At 39.6% G+C, this 20174-nt stretch overlaps 1 protein-coding gene across 9 annotated transcripts in view; it reads left to right on the forward strand.

The window, feature by feature from the left end:
* The window catches only part of ntrk2a (neurotrophic tyrosine kinase, receptor, type 2a), a 98182-nt gene that overhangs the window by 17082 nt on the left and 60926 nt on the right, over positions 1–20174 (forward strand). For 5 of the 9 annotated variants that reach the window (XM_041999443.1, XM_041999445.1, XM_041999449.1 and 2 more), the window contains 2 exons: positions 9731–9774; positions 10071–10170. In XM_041999443.1, coding sequence (XP_041855377.1) covers positions 9731–9774; positions 10071–10170 — 144 coding nt within the window. Of the gene's footprint in view, positions 1–9725; positions 9775–10070; positions 10171–20174 lie in introns of all 9 variants that reach the window. The other 4 variants (XM_041999444.1, XM_041999450.1, XM_041999447.1 and 1 more) reach the window with 1 other exon arrangement.

Consider the following 20174-nt stretch of genomic DNA (forward strand, 5'->3'; position numbering starts at 1 on the left):
CCTCTGGCGTAGGCTGGGTGGGGGGTCCTGGACCCTGGTAGTGTAGGGGTTGCACCTTCCCAGGGTGGAGTTTTCCTACTTGGGCAGAATGAGCCAGGGGGAACTGGGTATGGGGTTTGGTGGGTTGGGCTGTGGGGGGAACCGGTGGTGGTGGGGTATGTGAGAAGTGGGGTAGATGTTTGTGTGTGCCTCTTAAGGAATGGCCTGGGTAGCTGGTGGGTCTTGGGTTCAGGATTGCCCAGTGGTGCTGGTGGCTGTCATCTCTGGCCCCCTTGGGCCTATGTTTCATGGCTGTCTTCTGGGCAGATGTGTGGCCGTTCCTGTGGTGGGCTGATTGAGATTCATGCTATTGGGTGGCTGCTGGTTTAGCTCGGTCTTGGGTGCCCCCTGGTCTGCCTCTGACTTTTGGAGGGGTCCGGTTGCATTCATCACTTATCACTATTCATTCCTGATATTTTGCCCTACATTCACTAACCTGCATGTTGATAGAGTTACTGTGTTGTCCTGTGGGCTTAATCCCCAATAACTGCAGTCATGTTCATTTTTCTTTGTGTTGCTGATTTTTGTTGTAATTCATGATTTTTTTTCAGCTTGTCTGTATTTTCACTGGTGCTCTCAGTGATTGTCGGCTTTGATTTTCTAGCAAATGCTGTAGGCTGTTTTCTGTTTCTTTAAGGGTGTAGCTGTTGTCTGGTTTTTCTGTTGTGATTGAACAGCTGAGGCTGTTGCTTTCTATTTGGTGTATCTTTGTCCCCCTTTTCTTCTCTTCACTCTTTTTCTCTGCTGTTTACTCTTCTTTCTTTTGTCCCCACCCCCCTTGTCAGGTCCAGCATTATACTAAGGCCCTGTTTACACGAAGATACTGAGACAATAAAAAGCAAATGTTTTGTTAAGTTTTGGCCTCTCATTCACATGGTAAAAGAGTTTTGGGTAGACATTACCACAAAAGTTTGAGAATGGGCTCTAGAGGGAAATTTTCTTAGAACGCAAGGTGAGCAGAAACTGGAATCTTTTGGTGACAATGACGTACGTCATCTTGCATTTGTGCACTCAGGTCCTGTTTACACTCGACAGCACAACAACAACAATGGCAAACCTTTTAAATCTTTTAAAATTATCTTCTTATATCTTAAAGCAAAACTGGCTTTTTTGTGCAAGATTTATGGTGTCAGAAAAGATAAATAGATTACATGCGTTAGATCAGTGGTTCCCAACATTTTTTCCTTGGGGACCCCCTTAATGCATATACTAAAATTCTACGGACCCCCTGCTCCACCCTGTGCTGAAACCATGCTTGGTTTTAGGCTTTCCAAAGTGAGATAATAACCATAAATAAAGTATTCTGGTTGAGCCTGTTCTTTGATAAAGTCAAAGTTAGATGAACAACATACAGCTTTATTTTTATTAATTAAAATAGGGACAATTTGTGGCCATGAATCACAATGGCTCTAATGTTCAAAGCCTCAGGGACCCTGCGTGCTCTTTGGGTGATCCCCTTGGGGGTCCCGGACCCCAGGTTGGGAACCACTGTGTTAGATGACCAATACACTTCTATACAATCAGTTCAAATCAAATCAAACAGCACAAAGTACTTTACATAATAGGAACAACTATTTAAACAACAAAAACACAAGGACACCCAAAGTTTATCACAAAACAAATCAAAGCATACACACTTTATCATATTCTCTCACACACAAGCTAAACGGACATTCAGTCCCACCCCCACCCCTTGACCCTACTCTAAAATAAACTGTCTCTAACTAAAAAATAACAGTATAAACAAACATATGTCCTGACACCAGTTGAAGAAACTATATCTTAGGGGTCCATCCACACCAAGAGCCAACCCAGCCTGTGACCAAAAAGGCCGTCATCATGGGAATGACCCAGATCATTGCAGACTTGACCCACACCACAGCCATAAGGCTGCAGTGCAGGGCCCCGACTACCTCGACAAGTACAATCGCCACGATAACAACCAAACTGTCAGAGCAGGCATAGCTCCCAATGCAGAGAACCCCTATAAGGAAAACACTGGAGTGGAAAAAATAAATGAATAAAACAAAGCTCAAATCAATCTAAAACTGTAACAACAAATAAGACCAATAAAAGCCGAATTAAAATAAATAAGTAAACAAATAAAATACAAAGTTAAATAACTAAGTAAAAGGTAAAGATAGATTCATTTAAAGTGAATAATAAAGTAAAAATTAGTTATGAGGTAGGTCTTGAGCCTTTTTTTATAAACATCAATAGTTTCTGCAACTCTGAGGCCCTCAGGCAGGCTGTTCCATAGATGAGGACGGTAGTGATGGAATGAGGCCTTGCTGGAAGTTTTAGTTCATACTTTAGGAACAACCAACAGGTCAGTACCAGAGGACCTCAGGGTCCGCGAGGGTTCATAATTTAAAAGCAGGTTCATCAGAACACATGCAGCAGAGTTCTGGAGAAACTGTAACCTTGAAAATATTATTTTTAGGAATACCAGAGAGCAGGGCATTGCAATAATATATTCTATTACAATCAAAAGTAGGCATCAGCACCTTGGTGCTGGCAAAAGAGAGAAATGGGCGGACTTTGGTGATGTTTTTAAGAAGATAAAATCCTGTTTTTGTTAAATTTTTAATGTGTGGAATAAAATCCATCTTAGAGTCAAAAATGACACCCAGATTTTTCACACACTTAGAGGATTTGAAATTCTGCAGTTTGGATGAAATGATAACTCTTGTCTACAGGATCGATAATTAAAACTTCAGTTTTGTCCTGATTGAGCTGTAAGAAATTCTCTGCCATCCATGACTATATATGTAAAATACAGTTTAAGTTTATTGGGCTCTAGGTCATCAGGAGACAAGGCAATGTAAAGCTGCATATCATCAGCATGTGAAAATCAACACTGTGTTTCCTGATGACATCTTCAACATGTACAGATTAAAAAGTAGTGGGCCTAAAATTGATCCTTGGGGAACCCCGCATTTTATTTCATGGATTCTTGAGAAGTATGTATCCATACTTACATAAAACCGTCAATCTGTAAGATAGGAGTAAAACCAGTACCTGAGAGGCCCACCAGACTTCTAAGTCTGTTTAATAAAATGTAGTGATCAACTGTATGTGCTCAGATCCAGTAGAACCAGGACTGAAAGTTTTTGTTCGTCCAAATTACATTTGAGGTCATTAACAGTCTTAAAAGGGCCATCTCTGTACTGTGGTTTGTCCTAAAATCAGACTTACATTCTTCCAAGATATTGTTTCTGTTTAAGAACTCAGTTAACTGAATAAAAAGTCAGTAATTATTAAATGATTAATATTAAATTCCTCTTCTTCAGGATCACCATCACAGTTTTTAAGGCTGATGGGAAAACACCCGTCTGAAGAGAATACTTTTTAATATGTATGAAACCATAAAATGTTTTTTAAAACATGGGAATTGGATCTAAAAAGCAGGTTGTTGGGTTCAGTTGGGATACAACTCGACCAAGCATCTTTGCATCAACCAGGACAAAACTTTCCAGTGTTTCCTCAGGTAAAAACAACAGTTCAGGGGCCTTATTTTTAAAGCTTGCGTAAGAACAAAAACCGGCGTACGCCAAATATAGTCAACTTTTGCAATTTATAAAAACCAAACTTGCCGGGAAAATGTTCCTACCTCCACGACAACTCTGACCCAGGCATACGCACATAATCTGGGAGAACGGGAAACTGCTACAACAATGGTACAGAATAAAACATTTGTGCACAATCCACTATTACCTTTCACATCACATGTTAGATATTAAAGCTGCAGAAATTAATAAAGACGCACATTGGATATTAATACTCCTAAAAGCGCATGCTCAGGGGAAAAAAACAGGATGTTCAGGCAAAAAGGGAGATGATATTAATAACAACTTCAACCACGAAAATATGTTCCTTTATTGTGAAACAAAACTTCCATTTTATAAAGTCCATCCAGCTAAATAAGGTGGACAGTCTGCTGCCAGCATGTAGCAGTCAGTGTGAAGAGTAGCTTTGGTCCTTTATTTTAGCAAAGCCGGGACACAGACTGGAGGCTGGACGTCTAGAAGTGATGCAACACTATTGAAACACTTAAGAAGTGGATTTCCTTTTATTTATTTATTCTTACACAATGCATTTTTAAAATTGTTGTCCCGATTTCAGTCCAGACAGTCTTTATTTCCTGCAACTCCTTGTCCAGCATTAGTGATTGTGTCCCTCTGCTCCGCCCACCCGGCTGGAGCTCCCAGCGAGAAACAAATATTACTTAACACTAAATAAACTGCTACTAATCTCAGATGTATCTGCACATATTTATTTTATAAATTAAAAGAAATCACCAGTATCATTACTGTAATTTACCAGACGCTTTTCACCTGTCTGGGAATCGAACTTCGGCCTCCCGTATCGGAGACGGATGCTCTACCAACTGAGATATCCAGCCCTGTGTTCCAACTCCACTGGAATGTCTTGTGTTCTGACACTGCGTTGACAGGATCAGCCACTCGCTACCACTATTCTGCCTTTCTGACACCAGTAATGCCCACGCCATGCCCACCAATTAATCAATGTGGTCCATCAGGATCTCTGTCTTACAACCCTGAAAAATTACACTTCTTAACTCCTTTTTCCTCCCGAGCAATCATGCAAACGATGTGATGAATATGTATCATGGGTGTCCACCTGACCATTTATAGCCACCATGTGGGCATGGGAAGGCGTTCCCTCACGTGCAACCGCTTTAGAGTTAATTCTGAATTATGAACCGAAACAAGTGTAGGACATACGTGCACAGGCTTTTATAAATCTGAAAGTAGAAGTGCACAGCATTTGCTTTTTGCGCGGCAGATGCCACCTGTAGTTTGCTTTGCTACACACAGTTTTCTAAATAAGGCCCCAGAAATGTTAAGATCAACATTTGGTTGAGATAATAGATTGGATCTAATAGTATTGATTTTATTTCTGAAGTGGTCTGCAAAGCTCTCACATGCAGTGTCTGATGGTGGCATGGAAGACTTGTTAAAATCAGCATTTATTAAAAGATCAACAGTTTTAAAAGTGAATTTGGGATTGTTCTTATTGTTAGTAATGTGATTTGAGAAATGAAGTGTTCTTGCCCATTTTACTGTGTTAATATAGATTTTGAGCTGTTCATGTAAAATTTCATAATGAATTGTTAGTTTAGTTTTTCTCAATTTCCTCTCTGCTTTCCTGTGATGTCATTTTAGTTCTTTAATTTCTCCACGGTGGGTTCAGTTTGCTCTTTACAATTTTTATTTTAAGTGGAGCTGCTGAGTCTATTGCTGATTTTAATCTGTTGTGAAAATGATAATGATAATCATGTGATAAAAATCACATGATGCATGTAAAATCTGAGCAGGAGTTTGGTTAAAAATGTCAATAAAATTTAAGCCACTTCAGAACTAATATATTGTGTCCTCACAGTTCTCACCAGGGCCTCTTGTTGGATAAACTGGTGATGTTAAAAAACACACAGTAGTCTGACTCAGTCAAGTCAACAACAGAGGACACACCAGTGGACAGGCCATAAGTTATGACCAGGTCCAGGGTGTGTCTTCTGTTGCGAGTAGGCTTTGTTACATGGTGTTTAAAGCCTATACTGTTTGTTATGTCTTGGGGTCTGATGAGGATGTAGTAAACACGTGGGGTGTGCTGTTTCAAAATTTCACCGCCCATTACAAACCTGGCATGTACCTTCATTGTTTCCAGTCTTATTTCCAGTCTTATTGTGGGGTTTTGCATGGAAACTTTGTCGTATGAACAGAGCCTAATTTAGAAATAAACAAATAATTCTTAAGCATAAAGAGGAGTGTAGCCCACCAATATCCTTATTCTTGTATGGGCCCTGAGCTCTTTATATATATATATATATATATATATATATATATTAGTGTGTTAACGCAACGCTTAATTAACGGCATTAATGTTTTTTAATCGCGCATTAATTTATTTATTTATTTATTTTTTTTTGCTGGCCGCTGGCTTTGATGACAGAAACATGGTGTCCATGTCTCCCTTCCCTGCTGCAGCGGTGCGTCTGACGTGATCGGGAGAGAGCGGGTTCATTAAAATAAAGAGATGATTTCTGTCTGGAACAGGAAGAAGAAAAAAAGAACCGACGTTTCACTTTGTCAAATTACATGCAGATGGACAGACCATTGTAATTTTTGGATGGGAAAATTTTTTATTATTATTTTTTTAATAAATGCGGTTTTTATTTATGCAAGACAGCAAAGGTAAGACATGTTTTCTGACTTTTACAAACGTAAAGCATAAATTCGGTCTTCTTCTACCTCTGGTTCGGTGAATCTTGGTCATAGCGAGATGAAACTTCCAGCTGTGGACTCTGTGAGATGTGAGCTTTCAGTAGAGGAGTCGTTTGTTCATGATCATGCCGTGGGGTGGACACGGGGAGACATAATTTGTGTTTACATATTTTTCGGACTTTGTGTAGCTGCTCTTTAAATAATTTGTTGTCTTAACTGTGTTTGTTGGTGATAGAAATGGTTTTACTGAGCTGGTAGCTGAAATTCTGGACTTTCTGTGGATACCACACATGTTTAGAGTTACATCTACAGACCTGACGTTACACCCGAAAAACGAGATGTTAACCCCTTAACTCCCGGTAGGGGAGTTAATTATAGAAATTATAGGCCAGAAATCTGGATAATGAAGCACTGAAGGTGCATGGATGGAAGTTATTGTGCATATTGTGAATATTTCTCTCTCCTCACCATCTAGAAGCTGTGAGATTCTAATCCTGCTTTCTGTCTGTTAACCTGATGCTGATATTCATCACATATTGTTCCTTCTGTGTTTAGAAGGAAGCAGCTTCACAGCTTTAAATTCATCCTGCTGACTTTTTACCTTTTTGTTAGTAAATCCTAAACATTTCATCATTCTTTTTCATAAATATTTGGTTTTATAAATATATATGAAGAAATATTTTATCTGAAAATTGCTGCTAAACCTGTTTATGTGTTTAGTGCAGGGATCTGCAACCTTTCCAATCCAAAGAGCCATTTTTCCCTCAGCCAGCTAAATAAAACTACTTTAGAGACGCAAATGTTACGAGACTTTTCAAAAAGGCAAGTTAATATATATTTTTAATGAAGAGCCACCATAGGATGTTTGTTATTTTTGAAGAACCACATTTTAATTTCCATTTTTAAGGTTTTAAAATAAAGAAAAACATAAAATCTTTATTAAAAAAAAGAGGATACAGACTTTCTGCTAAGGAATGTCGATATTTGTGGAAAATGATGTAAAAGAAAGGAAAAAAAAGTCCCTGGTTTCCAACCTAATGAGAAGAAAGATAGATTTAAAGAAAAAATTTTAGCCACGTATTTAGAGGCATTGTGGAAGGTCCAGAGAGACACTTGCAGCTCCAGAGTTGCAGGTTGGAGACCCCTGATGTAGTGTTTGTAAACCAAAACTTACTGCATTTTCTTTTTATAGCTGCAGGCCTTTTTTTAAAGGAAACAGACATTTTGTGCGTAACGATGCGATTAATCGCGATTAAAAATTTTAATCGTTGCCCAGCACTAATAAATATATATATATATATATATATATATATATATATGATGTGTACTATAAAACAGTAAAACATTGCTTCTGGTCTCTTTTTAGTATGTTTAGGCTAACCCCTTAGCTTATCTCAGAATAATCAGGCAGGTCACTGGCAGGTCTGTTTAGTGTTTTTTCTTTTTTGTTTGTTTTTTTACATATGTACACTGAATTAAATAAATACCTGAGCAGTTAGTCTCTATACCTCAGTGTCATTCCCAGGAAATGAATAAGAAATGAACGCAGATATGAACTTAAAGAACTTTATCTTGTATTTCAACAGTTAATTAAATGCTAAATAAACCGACCACTCTATATTACTTTTCAATTTGAAATGAAATACAAGAACTCACCAAACACACTTAACTAGATCCGGCATATGATTTATCAAATATTTAGAAGAGAAAAATAAGTAAAAGGTGCAGGCCTGAAGCGTTGCTCGGGAGCGGTGCTGCCCAAAACTTTATGGCTGGTTAGAAGCAATAAAATAAAATGAGAAACTCTCTTTTGCAACTGGTACCAGAGAAGAAGCTGGAAATGATGGATGCTGGTCCCAGGAGTAGCTTGCTCTGTACAGACTTTGATCTCCAAACTTTGTCCTTATCTGGTCACGGTGACAGCTGCTAGATTTCCTAAGCGTCCACTTTGGAAGCCTTGAATAATGCCTGATGGAAGCTGGGTTAGCTTCTGGGGCTAACAGTCCTCGACACTGGACTAGTGTTGACTAACACGCACACTGCAGCTTGACGAGATGAAGCACTCTTGGAACAATTGTGTTAACTTTGAGTGGAAGTAGCATCAGCTGTCCAAAACAGATATTCAGTGTCCTACTCACGACTGACGAGAAGAGAATCTAGAACACTGGCTACAGATAATGGAGATAAACTTTCAGACAGGTCTTGGGGCGGCAGTGGCTCAGGCGGTAGAGCAGGTCGGCCAATGATCAGAAAGTCGGCGGTTCGATTTCCACTCCCGCAGTCATCTGTCGTTGTGTCCTTGGGCAAGACACTTAATCCTCCTTGCCTCCAGTGTTGGCATCACTGGTGTATGAATGTTCGGTGATGGTCGGAGAGGCCGTAGGCGCAGACTGGCAGCCACGTTTCCGTCAGCCTGCCCCAGGGCAGCTGTGGCTACACATGTAGCTTACCATCACCAGGTATGAGTGAGGAGTGGATGAATAATGGATTCACAATGTAAAGCGCTTTGGGTGCCTTGAAAAGCGCTATATAAATCTAATCCATTATTATTATTGTCATAAAAATCCTCCCTTGCTTCTGCTTAGACTCCATTTCTTTCCGTCTCTCTTTTTCCTCTTGTTCTGTCCACCAATCAACAACCCGCAAAGGTGTCGCTCACTCAGTACTTCCTGTTACCAAGTCTTTCAAAGTAAAATAGCATACAAAGCCATGAACTTTCAAAATAAAACAAATGCCTTAAAATCATGAATTTAATTCTCTTTTCAAATCATTTAACACAGTTACAGTTTTTACAAAAACATTTTTAAGTCTTCATTGTTTTAACCCTCATACTTTTTAAATTACCATATAACAGTAAAAGACTATATTTTGTACCTAGTTACAGGAGTTTTATAACCATAAAGCGCCTCTTGGCAAAGCAAATTTTATCTGCACAACACAGCAGCCAGGCAACCATTCTGCTTGCTATGATGCTGGGTAGGACATATTGAGAGAGAGGGGGGAATAAAACAAACAAACAAAAAGCGCCAAACAAAAAAACAACTTTTAACCATATTCCTCAGAATTTTGAAAAGAATCTCTCAATTTTTGTTGCAGTCCAATTTTCCCATTTATCTCATTTACATAAACACACACACACACACACACACACACACACCAAAAAAGTTAAAAATTCGACTGTTATATAGGACACTGAAGTTTATCTTAAGGCATCCAAAGCCTAATGTGCCTGCTCAGTCAAGTAAAGACTGGACAGTTTCTGTCAATCAGTGAAAGGCAAAATGTTGGCTACCTTGAACCAGCTGTACCTATTTAACAAGCAGTTTAATAAGTCAGATCACTGTTACGTTATGTAGTCTTACTCAAACACAAAAAAGTCTGTATTATAAACAGCAATTGGCAGCAAATCACTCCTTGACTGACTGGTCTGTTTATCCCTACAGCATCAGACACTCCTCCTGTGAACCCTCCTGAGGATGGGGTTGCTGTAAGTCACCTTTCATTCTTATCCAACATTCAAGTTTCATCACCTCTTTGTGTGTTTTACTGCTGGTCCACCTTTGACATTCTTGTATTGCCTTTCAAAAAACACAAGCTGATAATCTTAGATGGAAGTGTATGACCCCAGCACACTGAAGATTGAAAATCTGTTATTCTCCAACAGAGATGTAAACACAGCCTGTGGACTGTACCTTATGTCATACTGTGTTGCCTTTGCATAGCTGTCAAAAGTCTTAGCTAGCACTTTCTGTAGATTCATAACTCTGCTTTGTCATTGTACAGGTGTACGTAGTGGTGGGCATCGCAGCTGTGGCCTTCACTGGTTTCCTTCTTATGCTGGTTATTCTTAAGTTTGGAGGAAACTCCAAGTTTGGCATCAAAGGTAAGACTCCTGACTTTTATCTCAGAACAGTGCCATCTTTTGTGGGAGAATGAATTGTTTAGGAAAAATGTAGAAAAAGGTGGCTGTTGCCGTCTCTGGGGGCATAGATCAAACATGGTTGGCTTCATTGATACATGAAAAATGCAATTTTAAAGACTTACTCCAAAATACCAGCACCAGAAACCGGCATCAACACTCATATAAGATAGAGTAACACATTTTGAAAAATACATTGATTTCTGTTTTCTGATGTTTAACAAACTAATTTATCTGAGTTGTCATGCACACTATGCTAGCATCAGATGGTGGAAACATAATGCATACATGGTGCAGCTCTGATTTATGTTTAGAGTTTAGAGGTACAAGTTTAATAGTCAGGAATTTGGTCTAATCTTGGCATTAAGAGAAAATAAGTTTACTGTTCATGATAAAATAAAAACAACAACATAGAATGATTTGAGCACCTTGATCTCATTAACATGCAGATCATCATGTACCAATGAATCCATCTTGTTTAGGTTGAAACTGATAGTTTTGTGTTGGGGAATAACATGCATGCTCTGTAGCCTCAGCTTAACTCATAAGTCTTTGGCACATTGATAAAAACCTGCTGTTGTAGCCATTGTTGAAGCACACACACAGAAACACACACACATAGGCATAGACATTCACAATTTACCACTATTTCCAAACACATATTTAGCACAATGACTGACTTCTGCAATGGCTACCGGTGTGACTAATCTATACTGACTTACTGGGACAGATTTGTCTCAGACATTTGCCTGATGTTTTCTTACTCTTTGTGCACTAACAGCAACAACTTCAAACAGTTCATTTTGTACATGGAGCAAGATTTTGAGTCTTTTATTTTAAGACGTGTGTTCAGTTTATAAAGCAGGATTAAATAGAAAGAAGTCAGATCTCATTTTCTTATTTCCTTCTTGTGGTATGAGTAGTAATTCATGTAGTCACCGTGGCTGAGAAGTGCAAAACTACATCTACATTTCAGAAAGTACATTAACAAAGTCGAAAACAAAATTACGTGTAGAGGACCCATTTACATTTCAGGAAACAAATTTCCCAAATAAAACATTTTTTGATAACTGGACAATGTTTTGCCCTTTTTGTGGAGTCATCAAAAAAGTTAATGAAACAGGTTTCTTGCAGTTCTTACCCTCAAAGCATCACAGCTGGCTTCCTGCGTGTAGCCGAACCACAAATCACTTGTTTGTACTACAAGATGAGGTCATCTCTTTTCCTTTAATAGCCGTCTTTTGTTAATTTCTTTTGGAATTTGTATTTGTGTTTTTTCACTTGTAGTTTTGTGTAGGATTATTTTTTATTTAAATTGGTTTCCTAAATGTATCTTTGTTGTCTTTTTTGTTAATGTGTTTTTGAAATGTAAATGTGTTTTGGACTTCTCAGCCACCATATGTAAGAATGGTTCAGTTGAATATTCAGTTTTGTTTCAATTCCGTTTGGTTGGAAATCCATAATACATCCACAACAATCAACCCTAGAATTTATTGTCTCAAGGAAATCATTTAATGGTGTTTAAAGATATGGTTGTGTTTGTAATTATTAACTTTTTGGCAATGTTTAAACAGCTACCTCTTAGTGCAGTGAAGGTTCACATTTGACTTTCAAATAAGCAAATACAAAAGTTAATGCAGATGTAGAGACATACTTAATGAATCTCTTAGCAAGTGTGTGTGCATGCATTTAACTGTTTGAAGTGGAATATTTTGCCCTTCAATATGGGAAGACAGAGCATTTTGGTTGTGTGTTTGTGCATTTATAGTTTGATTTATTTTTTCTCTTGGAGACATAGATGAAGATGCTCTGAAGAAAGTGATCTCTGTATGTATATATATATATGTGTGTGTGTGTGTGTGTGTGTGTGTGTGTGTGTGTGTGTGTGTGTGTGTGTGTGTGTGTGTGTGTGTGTGTGTGTGTGTCTTCTTGCAAGTCTACAAGGCTAAGCATTTTTACATGTGCTTGCACTTGCACTTCTACTCGTGTAGGAGCTTAGGTCACATTACAGTTTTTCTCCTTCAATTCTGATTGTTCCCTTTGAGTCTTCACCCTCCTCGATTTCCACTTTTGACCTTCCTCTTTTGATGCAGTCCCATCTTTATCCTCTGCATACATCCAGCTGCTTTATGCTCTGCAGATTGCTGACATCAAGGAGGTCTGTGTTTAAGGAACTAACTGAAAGACTGTGGTGTCAGTATGAACATTAGTCAGATGAAGACTTAGGTGGCTGTGAGTCTTCCACAGCAGCAATTGTGCCCACAAAATGCTGTTTCTTTTCAAATTTTACAGTTTCCCCTCTATACCAATGACCTAACGTCCTTTGAACATCAGAAATAAAACGACAGATGGGAGAACACCACTAGTGCTAATTTAAAACAAACAGCACTTTGTCATGACAGCATGGTTTTTTAAATCATAAGCATGTGCACGCACACACACTCCCACAGGAATACAGTCAGTGCTGACGATGATGGTGAACTTGCGATCAGAAAGTGTGAAGAGAGCATGTCAGGCCTTGTGTTTTGTTGAACAGGTGTGCAGTGAAAAAGCACAATCCACCTCACTGACCCTGTTTGAATTGCTGACCGACTCTTTCTCTCTTTCTTTTTCTAGCTGAAAAAAGAAATACTGTAGCACTTTTACATTATTCATTTTGACTGCAATATTCTGCTCCTCGCTCATCAATAACACATGGGCAACATTTGGTACAGGTTTCCTCACACAGTCTCATTGCTGCTTCTTTCCTCACGTAGGATGATTTTATGGTATAAAGTAGTTGCATGCAACCTTATTTTTGGCAGGTTTGAGCAGAAAAAATAAAATAGAATTTGTTTTTAACAATTTGGATATTGACAGTGTTGAGATACTGGCCTTCAGCTTAGGATATCTATAATACAGGGCTTTGTTTCTTTGTTGTCTTTGTGTCTGAGATGTTAAACCTTTTTAACTCCATCAGTCAGGCTCAACCTACTGTTGCATACATCACAATGAAAATTTAAGTTATAGTGAACAATAAATCCAGCAGAGTAATCCAATTTATAAGAGACATATTTTTGTAAAAATAATATTTCTATTGGTTGAAATACAATTGGTTTAATATTAGAAAGCAGAGAATATGCAGTAAATCTTGAACTCCTTGGCTTTACATTCCTGATGTTATTTCCTCTTCTTTGGATTGTGCCGATTTGACAGTACACTAGCTTGCTTCTTCTATTCCAAAGATTGGTTTGCTCCAGCAATAAGCCAGTTTGGGGCTGTAAAACCTTTACACCTTGTTCAAGGATTCAAGGATTCAAGGATTCAAGGAACTTTATTGTCATACCAGCTCACATTTACATGTTTATGGTACGAAATTAGAACTGAGGTCCCGGTTTGAGCCATAAGAAGGAGGGCAATAAGTGAAATAAAATAAGACATGAAGAAAAATAGAAATATAGGCTAAATATAAATAGAATATAAGCTAAATACAATAGAATATAAACAGCAAAATTTTTTAAATAAAAATAACAGTAAACACTAAAGAGCCCAGTTTGCATGTGCAGCCTAGATAAATCTTGTTGTAGGTTATGCTCCTACTCTGACTCCATCCTGTAACTGCATTAGCTGAAAAGGATTATAAGATACAGCATTTATACTGCAGCGTGCAACGACATGCAAATTCTTAAATACCTGTTGTAGCAGTGCATTGCCACTTGGGGGATTTGTGGCACACTCGGCAACACATGCTCATTAATTCAAGCTCCTGTTTGTGCTATCATTAGTTGTTTTGGCTGCCATTGCTCAGGTTAAATATATAACAGTAATATATGACTAACAGTGTTTTAAAAACTATGTAATGACACTGGGAAGCCATATTGCATCTAGGTTTGTTGCTTTAACAGCCACAAGCAATGCTTACTTGACTGAACTCAGCCTCAAAGCCCCGGAGTGACATGTTATTGGCTTGTTGGAGAACTGCTTGTAAATGTGCCAGTAGGCTCCATGTTGGTTTAATTCCCATAATCTTTTCCTTCGTGGTCAAAGCGTTTTACAAACGGACACAAATGGGTCTTAATTACTTCTGAGTAAATGTAGTGCTGTCAAACACGAAGTAAAGCCAGTAGCCTAAAGGTAATAGGATCATTTTTGTATCTGGATTTAAGATTGAGACACTGAACAGGGGAGTTTATTTCTGTGGTTTTGTCAGCACTGTTTAAGATCCAGCCTGCTCCCAAATAAGACTAAACCTGCCTGATTAATACAGCCCCAGAAAGAAAGCAAATCAGGTCTGGTGTGACTAATTGTGTGGTCTGCCTGAGCGTCAGAGACATGGGCCCCGAATACCACACTAAAGTCTGGATTTCTTGTTACAAATTTTGAATTGTTTGAATTGGCTGGAGGCTAATCTGTTTTAAAGCATTTATAAAAATGAATGAGAGCTTCCAATTAACCTATGTTGTCAGTTAATAATTAGTAGGGGTTTTTATAGAATATAAATTAATGAAAATTTAAATGGAAAATCAGGATCAATTTTACAAGATGTTATGATTGCATGCACACATAATCACAGTCAAGGAAGTGACACACACACACGATGCTGAAAGAATGAAAGCCTAAAGATGTAGACCCTTGGAGACAGAGGGAACATAATAGCAGGGCAGTTAAAAAACAATTTGGATACAGTAGGTTTCACAAAATTGCTCATAATAATCCTAAACCAAATCCAAACTCCTGAAAGCTCCTGGTTCACAAAGAGAAGACTGAAGCTGCATCTCTTTTGATGCCCTTGAAGCACCTGCAGGAGGGTTGTGTCAATATTAACCCCAGTTTTGATGCAGCAACAGCATAGAAATGTCGAGGCAGAAAAAAGAAGAAATAAAACAAGTGATTGAACGGGAATCAGGAAACGTGATAGGGAAAAAGTAAAAGCCAGATGGTGAAGAAGAAGGGAACAAATGCTAAAACTGACATTTGACAGTCAGAGAGGGGAAAACAAGAGTAGGAAATGTTTACCAAGCGAAAAGAAAGATGAGATTAAACGATGGAGAAAGAAGACACAGTAAGGGTTAAACGAGGAGGAAAATTAGATAGAAAGAAAGAGGTGAGAGGAAAAAAGTTATCTCCTGGCCACTTATCAATGATTCATCATTAGTGATTCATCAGGTTTCAGTTTTCTCCGTGTTTGGTGGAGTTGTACGCCTCCATCTTTCTCTCCACCTCACATGCACACATAGCTCTTCACTGTCAATCGATTGAAATGACAGCATCAAGGTCAGCTGAGCTTCTGGGCCCTAGGCTTTACAGAGCATGCTCAGCATGACCACCACTACCTTCCACCTCCTTCTCCTCCTCCTCTTCTTTCTTAGCTTCTTGCTGAAAGCAACATTTTTCCTCCGGCTCTTAAAGTTTTCTATGAGCACTGCTCCCCCCAAAACAAAACACGTGAATAGTTTCGATCTTTTAAACTAGTGGTTTAAAAGGTCTGAAACTCCCACATGGGGGTCCCCCAAAGTGCACAGGGGGTCCCTGAGGCTTTAAACATTCAGATTGGAATTAATGTTCACACATTGTCCCTATTTTAAGAAAAAGAAAGTAAGGCTATGTAGTTAATTTAACTTAACTTAAAACCAAGCAGGTTTCAGTACGGGGTGGAGCAGGGGCTCTATGGCTTTTTAGCATTTGCATTAAGGGGGTCCTCTAGAAAAAATAGGTTGGAAACCACTGCTATAAACCACTGATCCGTAACTGGTGGCCCATGGTAAGCCACCAATAATACCTGGCCTGCCAGGTTACATTGATTAAAAAAACTGATTGCAAAAGAGTGTCAGACATGTTGCTATTTAAAGCTGTGATAAAAGGACAGTTGGGCCCCTTTAAGGTTGCATTAGACAGGAGGAGGAGGAGGAGGAGGAGAGAGAGAGAGAGAGAGAGAGAGAGAGAGAGAGAGTTGAATGTTGTGCTACAAGCTTTAGCGATAAACACCACACAGCTCTTCTAGTTACAGTAGAGTCCCCTGTTTGCTTCACCACTGCTGGGTAAAGTAAAGGGGGTTAACCCTGAAGCTAGCTGTAGCTTTACCCAGAAGTAATCACCTTGCCTCTACCTCCCAAACTCAGTTTGAAAGTAGAAAAGTTTACCAGCAAGTTTTCCTGGATAGTGGAAGATATAGACTAGAGTGGGACGGTTACTAAACCCTCACTGAAATGTTGCGCTTCAGGAGCAAAAGACCAGACAAAAAGACAAGGAAAACTAGCTGATTTTGTTGTCGCTAAATGCTCCTGTGGGCGTAGTGTTTAGTTCACCTAGCATTGCAGCGGCCTCACAAACACAGCCACCCCAGGTTCGATAACATTGTCTCCCTGACCCACTTTCTCATCTACCTGCTGAGCAATGAAGAACACTAGTTCAAACAGAATGTTAACAATATAACAAAGTAAATAACGGTCGTGTCTCGAGCACACACATCATATGTTGCAGCCTGGAAGTATTAAGGCTTAATACATTCTAATTTAGATATTGTCCAGGAGAAGTGTTTCAGCAATGTTTATTTTTCTTTCTTTTTATCATTCATGTGAGTTCTCATTATTTGTTCATTTGTTTGTATTTTCTATTTTATTTGCTGCGGGAACATTTACCAATTGTGAGCTACAGTACATCATCAGCCTGCACACACCAAGTGTCTGCGTGTGTGCAGCGTGTGTGTTGCTGCTAGGTCAGTGTGTATCGTTGCCTCAAGAATATCCACATATTAAAATAATATATTCAGTGTGGGGCAGCTATGTAAACATAGCTGCTGGTCTGAGATAAACAATAGCTACATGGGACCTGGATGAAAAGAAACTCATCCGTATTACCACAGACAACGCCACACTGGCTGCCTAGCTAAATGCCTAGCATCTCTCTCTCTCTCTCTCTCAATATATATATATATATATATATATATATATTTTTTTTTTTCTTCTTTCTTTTTCTGCTCAAAAAATAAAGGGAACACTAAATGGACGAATGAAATATTCTTATTAAACACATTGTTCTTTACATATTTGAATGTGCTGACAACAAAATCACACAAAAATTATCAATGGAAATCAAATTTATTAACCCATGGAGGTCTGAATTTGGAGTCACACTCAAAATTAAAGTGGAAAAACACACTACAGGCTGATCCAACTTTGATGTAATGTCCTTAAAACAAGTCAAAATGAGGCTCAGTAGTGTGTGTGGCCTCCACGTGCCTGTATGACCTCCATACAACACCTGGGCATGCTCCTGATGATGTGGCGGATGGTCTTCTGAGGGATCTCCTCCCAGACCTGGACTAAAGCATCTGCCAACTCCTGGACAGTCTGTGGTGCAACGTGGCGTTGGTGGATGGAGCGAGACATGATGTCCCCGATGTGCTCAATTGGATTTAGGTCTGGGGAACAGGTGGGCCAGTCCGTAGCATCAATGGCTTCGTCTTGCAGGAACTGCTGACACACTCCAGCCACATGAGGTCTAGCATTGTCTTGCATTAGGAGGAGCCCAGGGCCAACCGCACCAGCATATGGTCTCACAAGCGGTCTGAGGATCTCATCTCAGTACCTAATGAAAAGAAGACCAACAGTACTGAGGTGATGTCTGTGTTTCTGCCTGAAGATCTAAATACCTTTTATGCCTGCTTTGAGAGCACTTCTACAGATACAAAGGTACCAAAGGCTCAGGAAGACCACTGCCCACCTGTGATAACCAGGACAGACGTGTGCAGAACTTTAAAAAGGATGAACACACATAAGGCTACTGGACCTGACAGCATCCCCAGCAGAGCTGTCAAGGTGTGTGCAGACCAGCTGGCAAATGTCTTTTCAGACATTTTCAATATGTCACTGCTACAGTCTGTAGTCCCCACAGTCCCCAAGAGAACTGAAATCCTTTGCCTGAATGACTACCACCCAGTAGCACTTACTTCCACCATCATGAAGTGCTTTGAGTGGTTAGTCAAATCATTCATCACTTCCTTCATCCCGGACTCATTAGACTCACTTTAATTTGCCTACAGGCCCAATTGGTCAACTGAAGATGCCATCGCCTTCACCCTCCACACTGCACTTTCCCATCTGGATCAGATGGACACATATGTGAGAATGCTGTTTATTGACTACAGCTCAGCATTTAACACCATTGTGCCCTCCAAACTTGTCACCAAGCTCAGAGACCTTGGGCTCTGTGACTGGATCCTGAACTTCTTGACAGGCAGACCACAGGCTGTGCAGATGGGCGGCACCACATCCTCCACCCAGACTCCGGTGTAGGAGGAAGGCCACCAAAATCACTAGGGACCCCAGCCACAATCTGTTTTGTCTGCTACCACCAGGCACAGGGACAGCTTCATACCACAGGCCATAAGACTTCTAAATACTGTCAGCAGCAACGCCACCTTTAAATAATAGCATTTTCTATTGCCTATTATTTATTTTATTGTATAACTTATTTGTAGTATTCTTGCTTTTTGTGTTCAACTATTTTTATTGTGGTTTATATTCTTTTTTTTTTAGCATTGTTAGGAGAGCCCGGGATCTTAGAATTTTACTGCCAATGATTATTGATGTAATTGTGCAATGACAACAAATTCATTATTACAATGGCAGTCAGGCTACCTCTGGCGAGCACATGGAGGGCTGTGCGGCCCCTCAAAGAAAATGCCACCACACACCATTACTGACCCACTGCCAAACTGGATGTTGCAGGCAGCAGAACGTTCTCCACGGGGTCTCCAGACTCTGTCACGTCTGTCACATGTGGTCAGTGTGAACCTGTTTTCATCTGTGAACACCAGTGGCAAAGTTACCAATCTTGTTCTCTGGAAAATGCCAAACATTCTGCACGGTGTTGGGCTGTAAGCACAACCCACACCTGTGGACGTCGGGCCCTTTGAACAGACGCATGCACATTTGTGGCCTGCTGGAGGTCATTTTGCAGGGCTCTGGCAGTGTTCCTCTTGCTCCTCCTTGCACAAAGGCGGAGGTAGTGGTCCTGCTGCTGGGTTCTTGCCCTCCTACGGCCTCCTCCACGTCTCCTGATTTACTGGCCTGTCTCCTGGTAGCACCTCCAAACCTTGTTGCCACAGCTCGGCTTGATGTGCCATCCTGGTTGAGCTGCACTACCTGAGCCATTTGTGTGGGTTATAGATTCCGTCTCATGCTACCACTAGAGTGAAGGCATTGCCAGCATTCAAAAGTGACCAAAACATCAGCCAGAAAGCATAGGAAATGAGAAGTGGTCTGTGGTCACCACCTGCAGAACCACTCCTTTATTGGGGGTGTCTTGCTCATTGCCTATAATTTCCCCCTGTTGTCTATTCCATTTGTACAACAGCAGAAATTGATTGTCAATCAGTGTTGCTCCCAAAGTGGACAGTTTGATTTTACAGAAGTGTGATTGACTTGGAGTTACATTGTGTTGTTTAAGTGTTCCCTTTATTTTTTAGCAGTGTATATTTATAGCTTGAACAATGAACAACTGTGTTAAATAATCAAGATATCAATTTAATCAAAATTATCGTGATTATCATTTCTCCCATAATCGAGCAGCCCTACTTTCTTTATACTGTTTTTTCTTTAGCAATCATACTTAGTGGGTTATTTGATGTAAACAGTCCGAAGTCATTACTCTGAGTTTCTGAAGGACCACCTTGAAACTGTAATTGAACGGCTCTAAATTGGTTAAAGTCTACTGAATTGTAGTCATTGTTTTTATTTTCTTCTTGTAGCATTTACAAAAGTAGTAAAAACTACTTTTGTACCTATTTAAATAGAATATAAATTAAATCAGTTATGTTTTCTGCAGTGCCCCGCATGCAACATAAACAATCCATGATACTTAACATGAAATAATAGACAGGGAAGGAGGCCCCTGATTTTCTGGTGTTCATTGATACATTCCTGGGTCATGTTTTTCAAGAAACTGTTAACATGTTTACAAATTTCAATGTTAAGAGCTGGAGGATG

Source organism: Melanotaenia boesemani, chromosome 11 (genome assembly GCF_017639745.1).
Source record: "Melanotaenia boesemani isolate fMelBoe1 chromosome 11, fMelBoe1.pri, whole genome shotgun sequence".
Taxonomy (NCBI): domain Eukaryota; kingdom Metazoa; phylum Chordata; class Actinopteri; order Atheriniformes; family Melanotaeniidae; genus Melanotaenia; species Melanotaenia boesemani.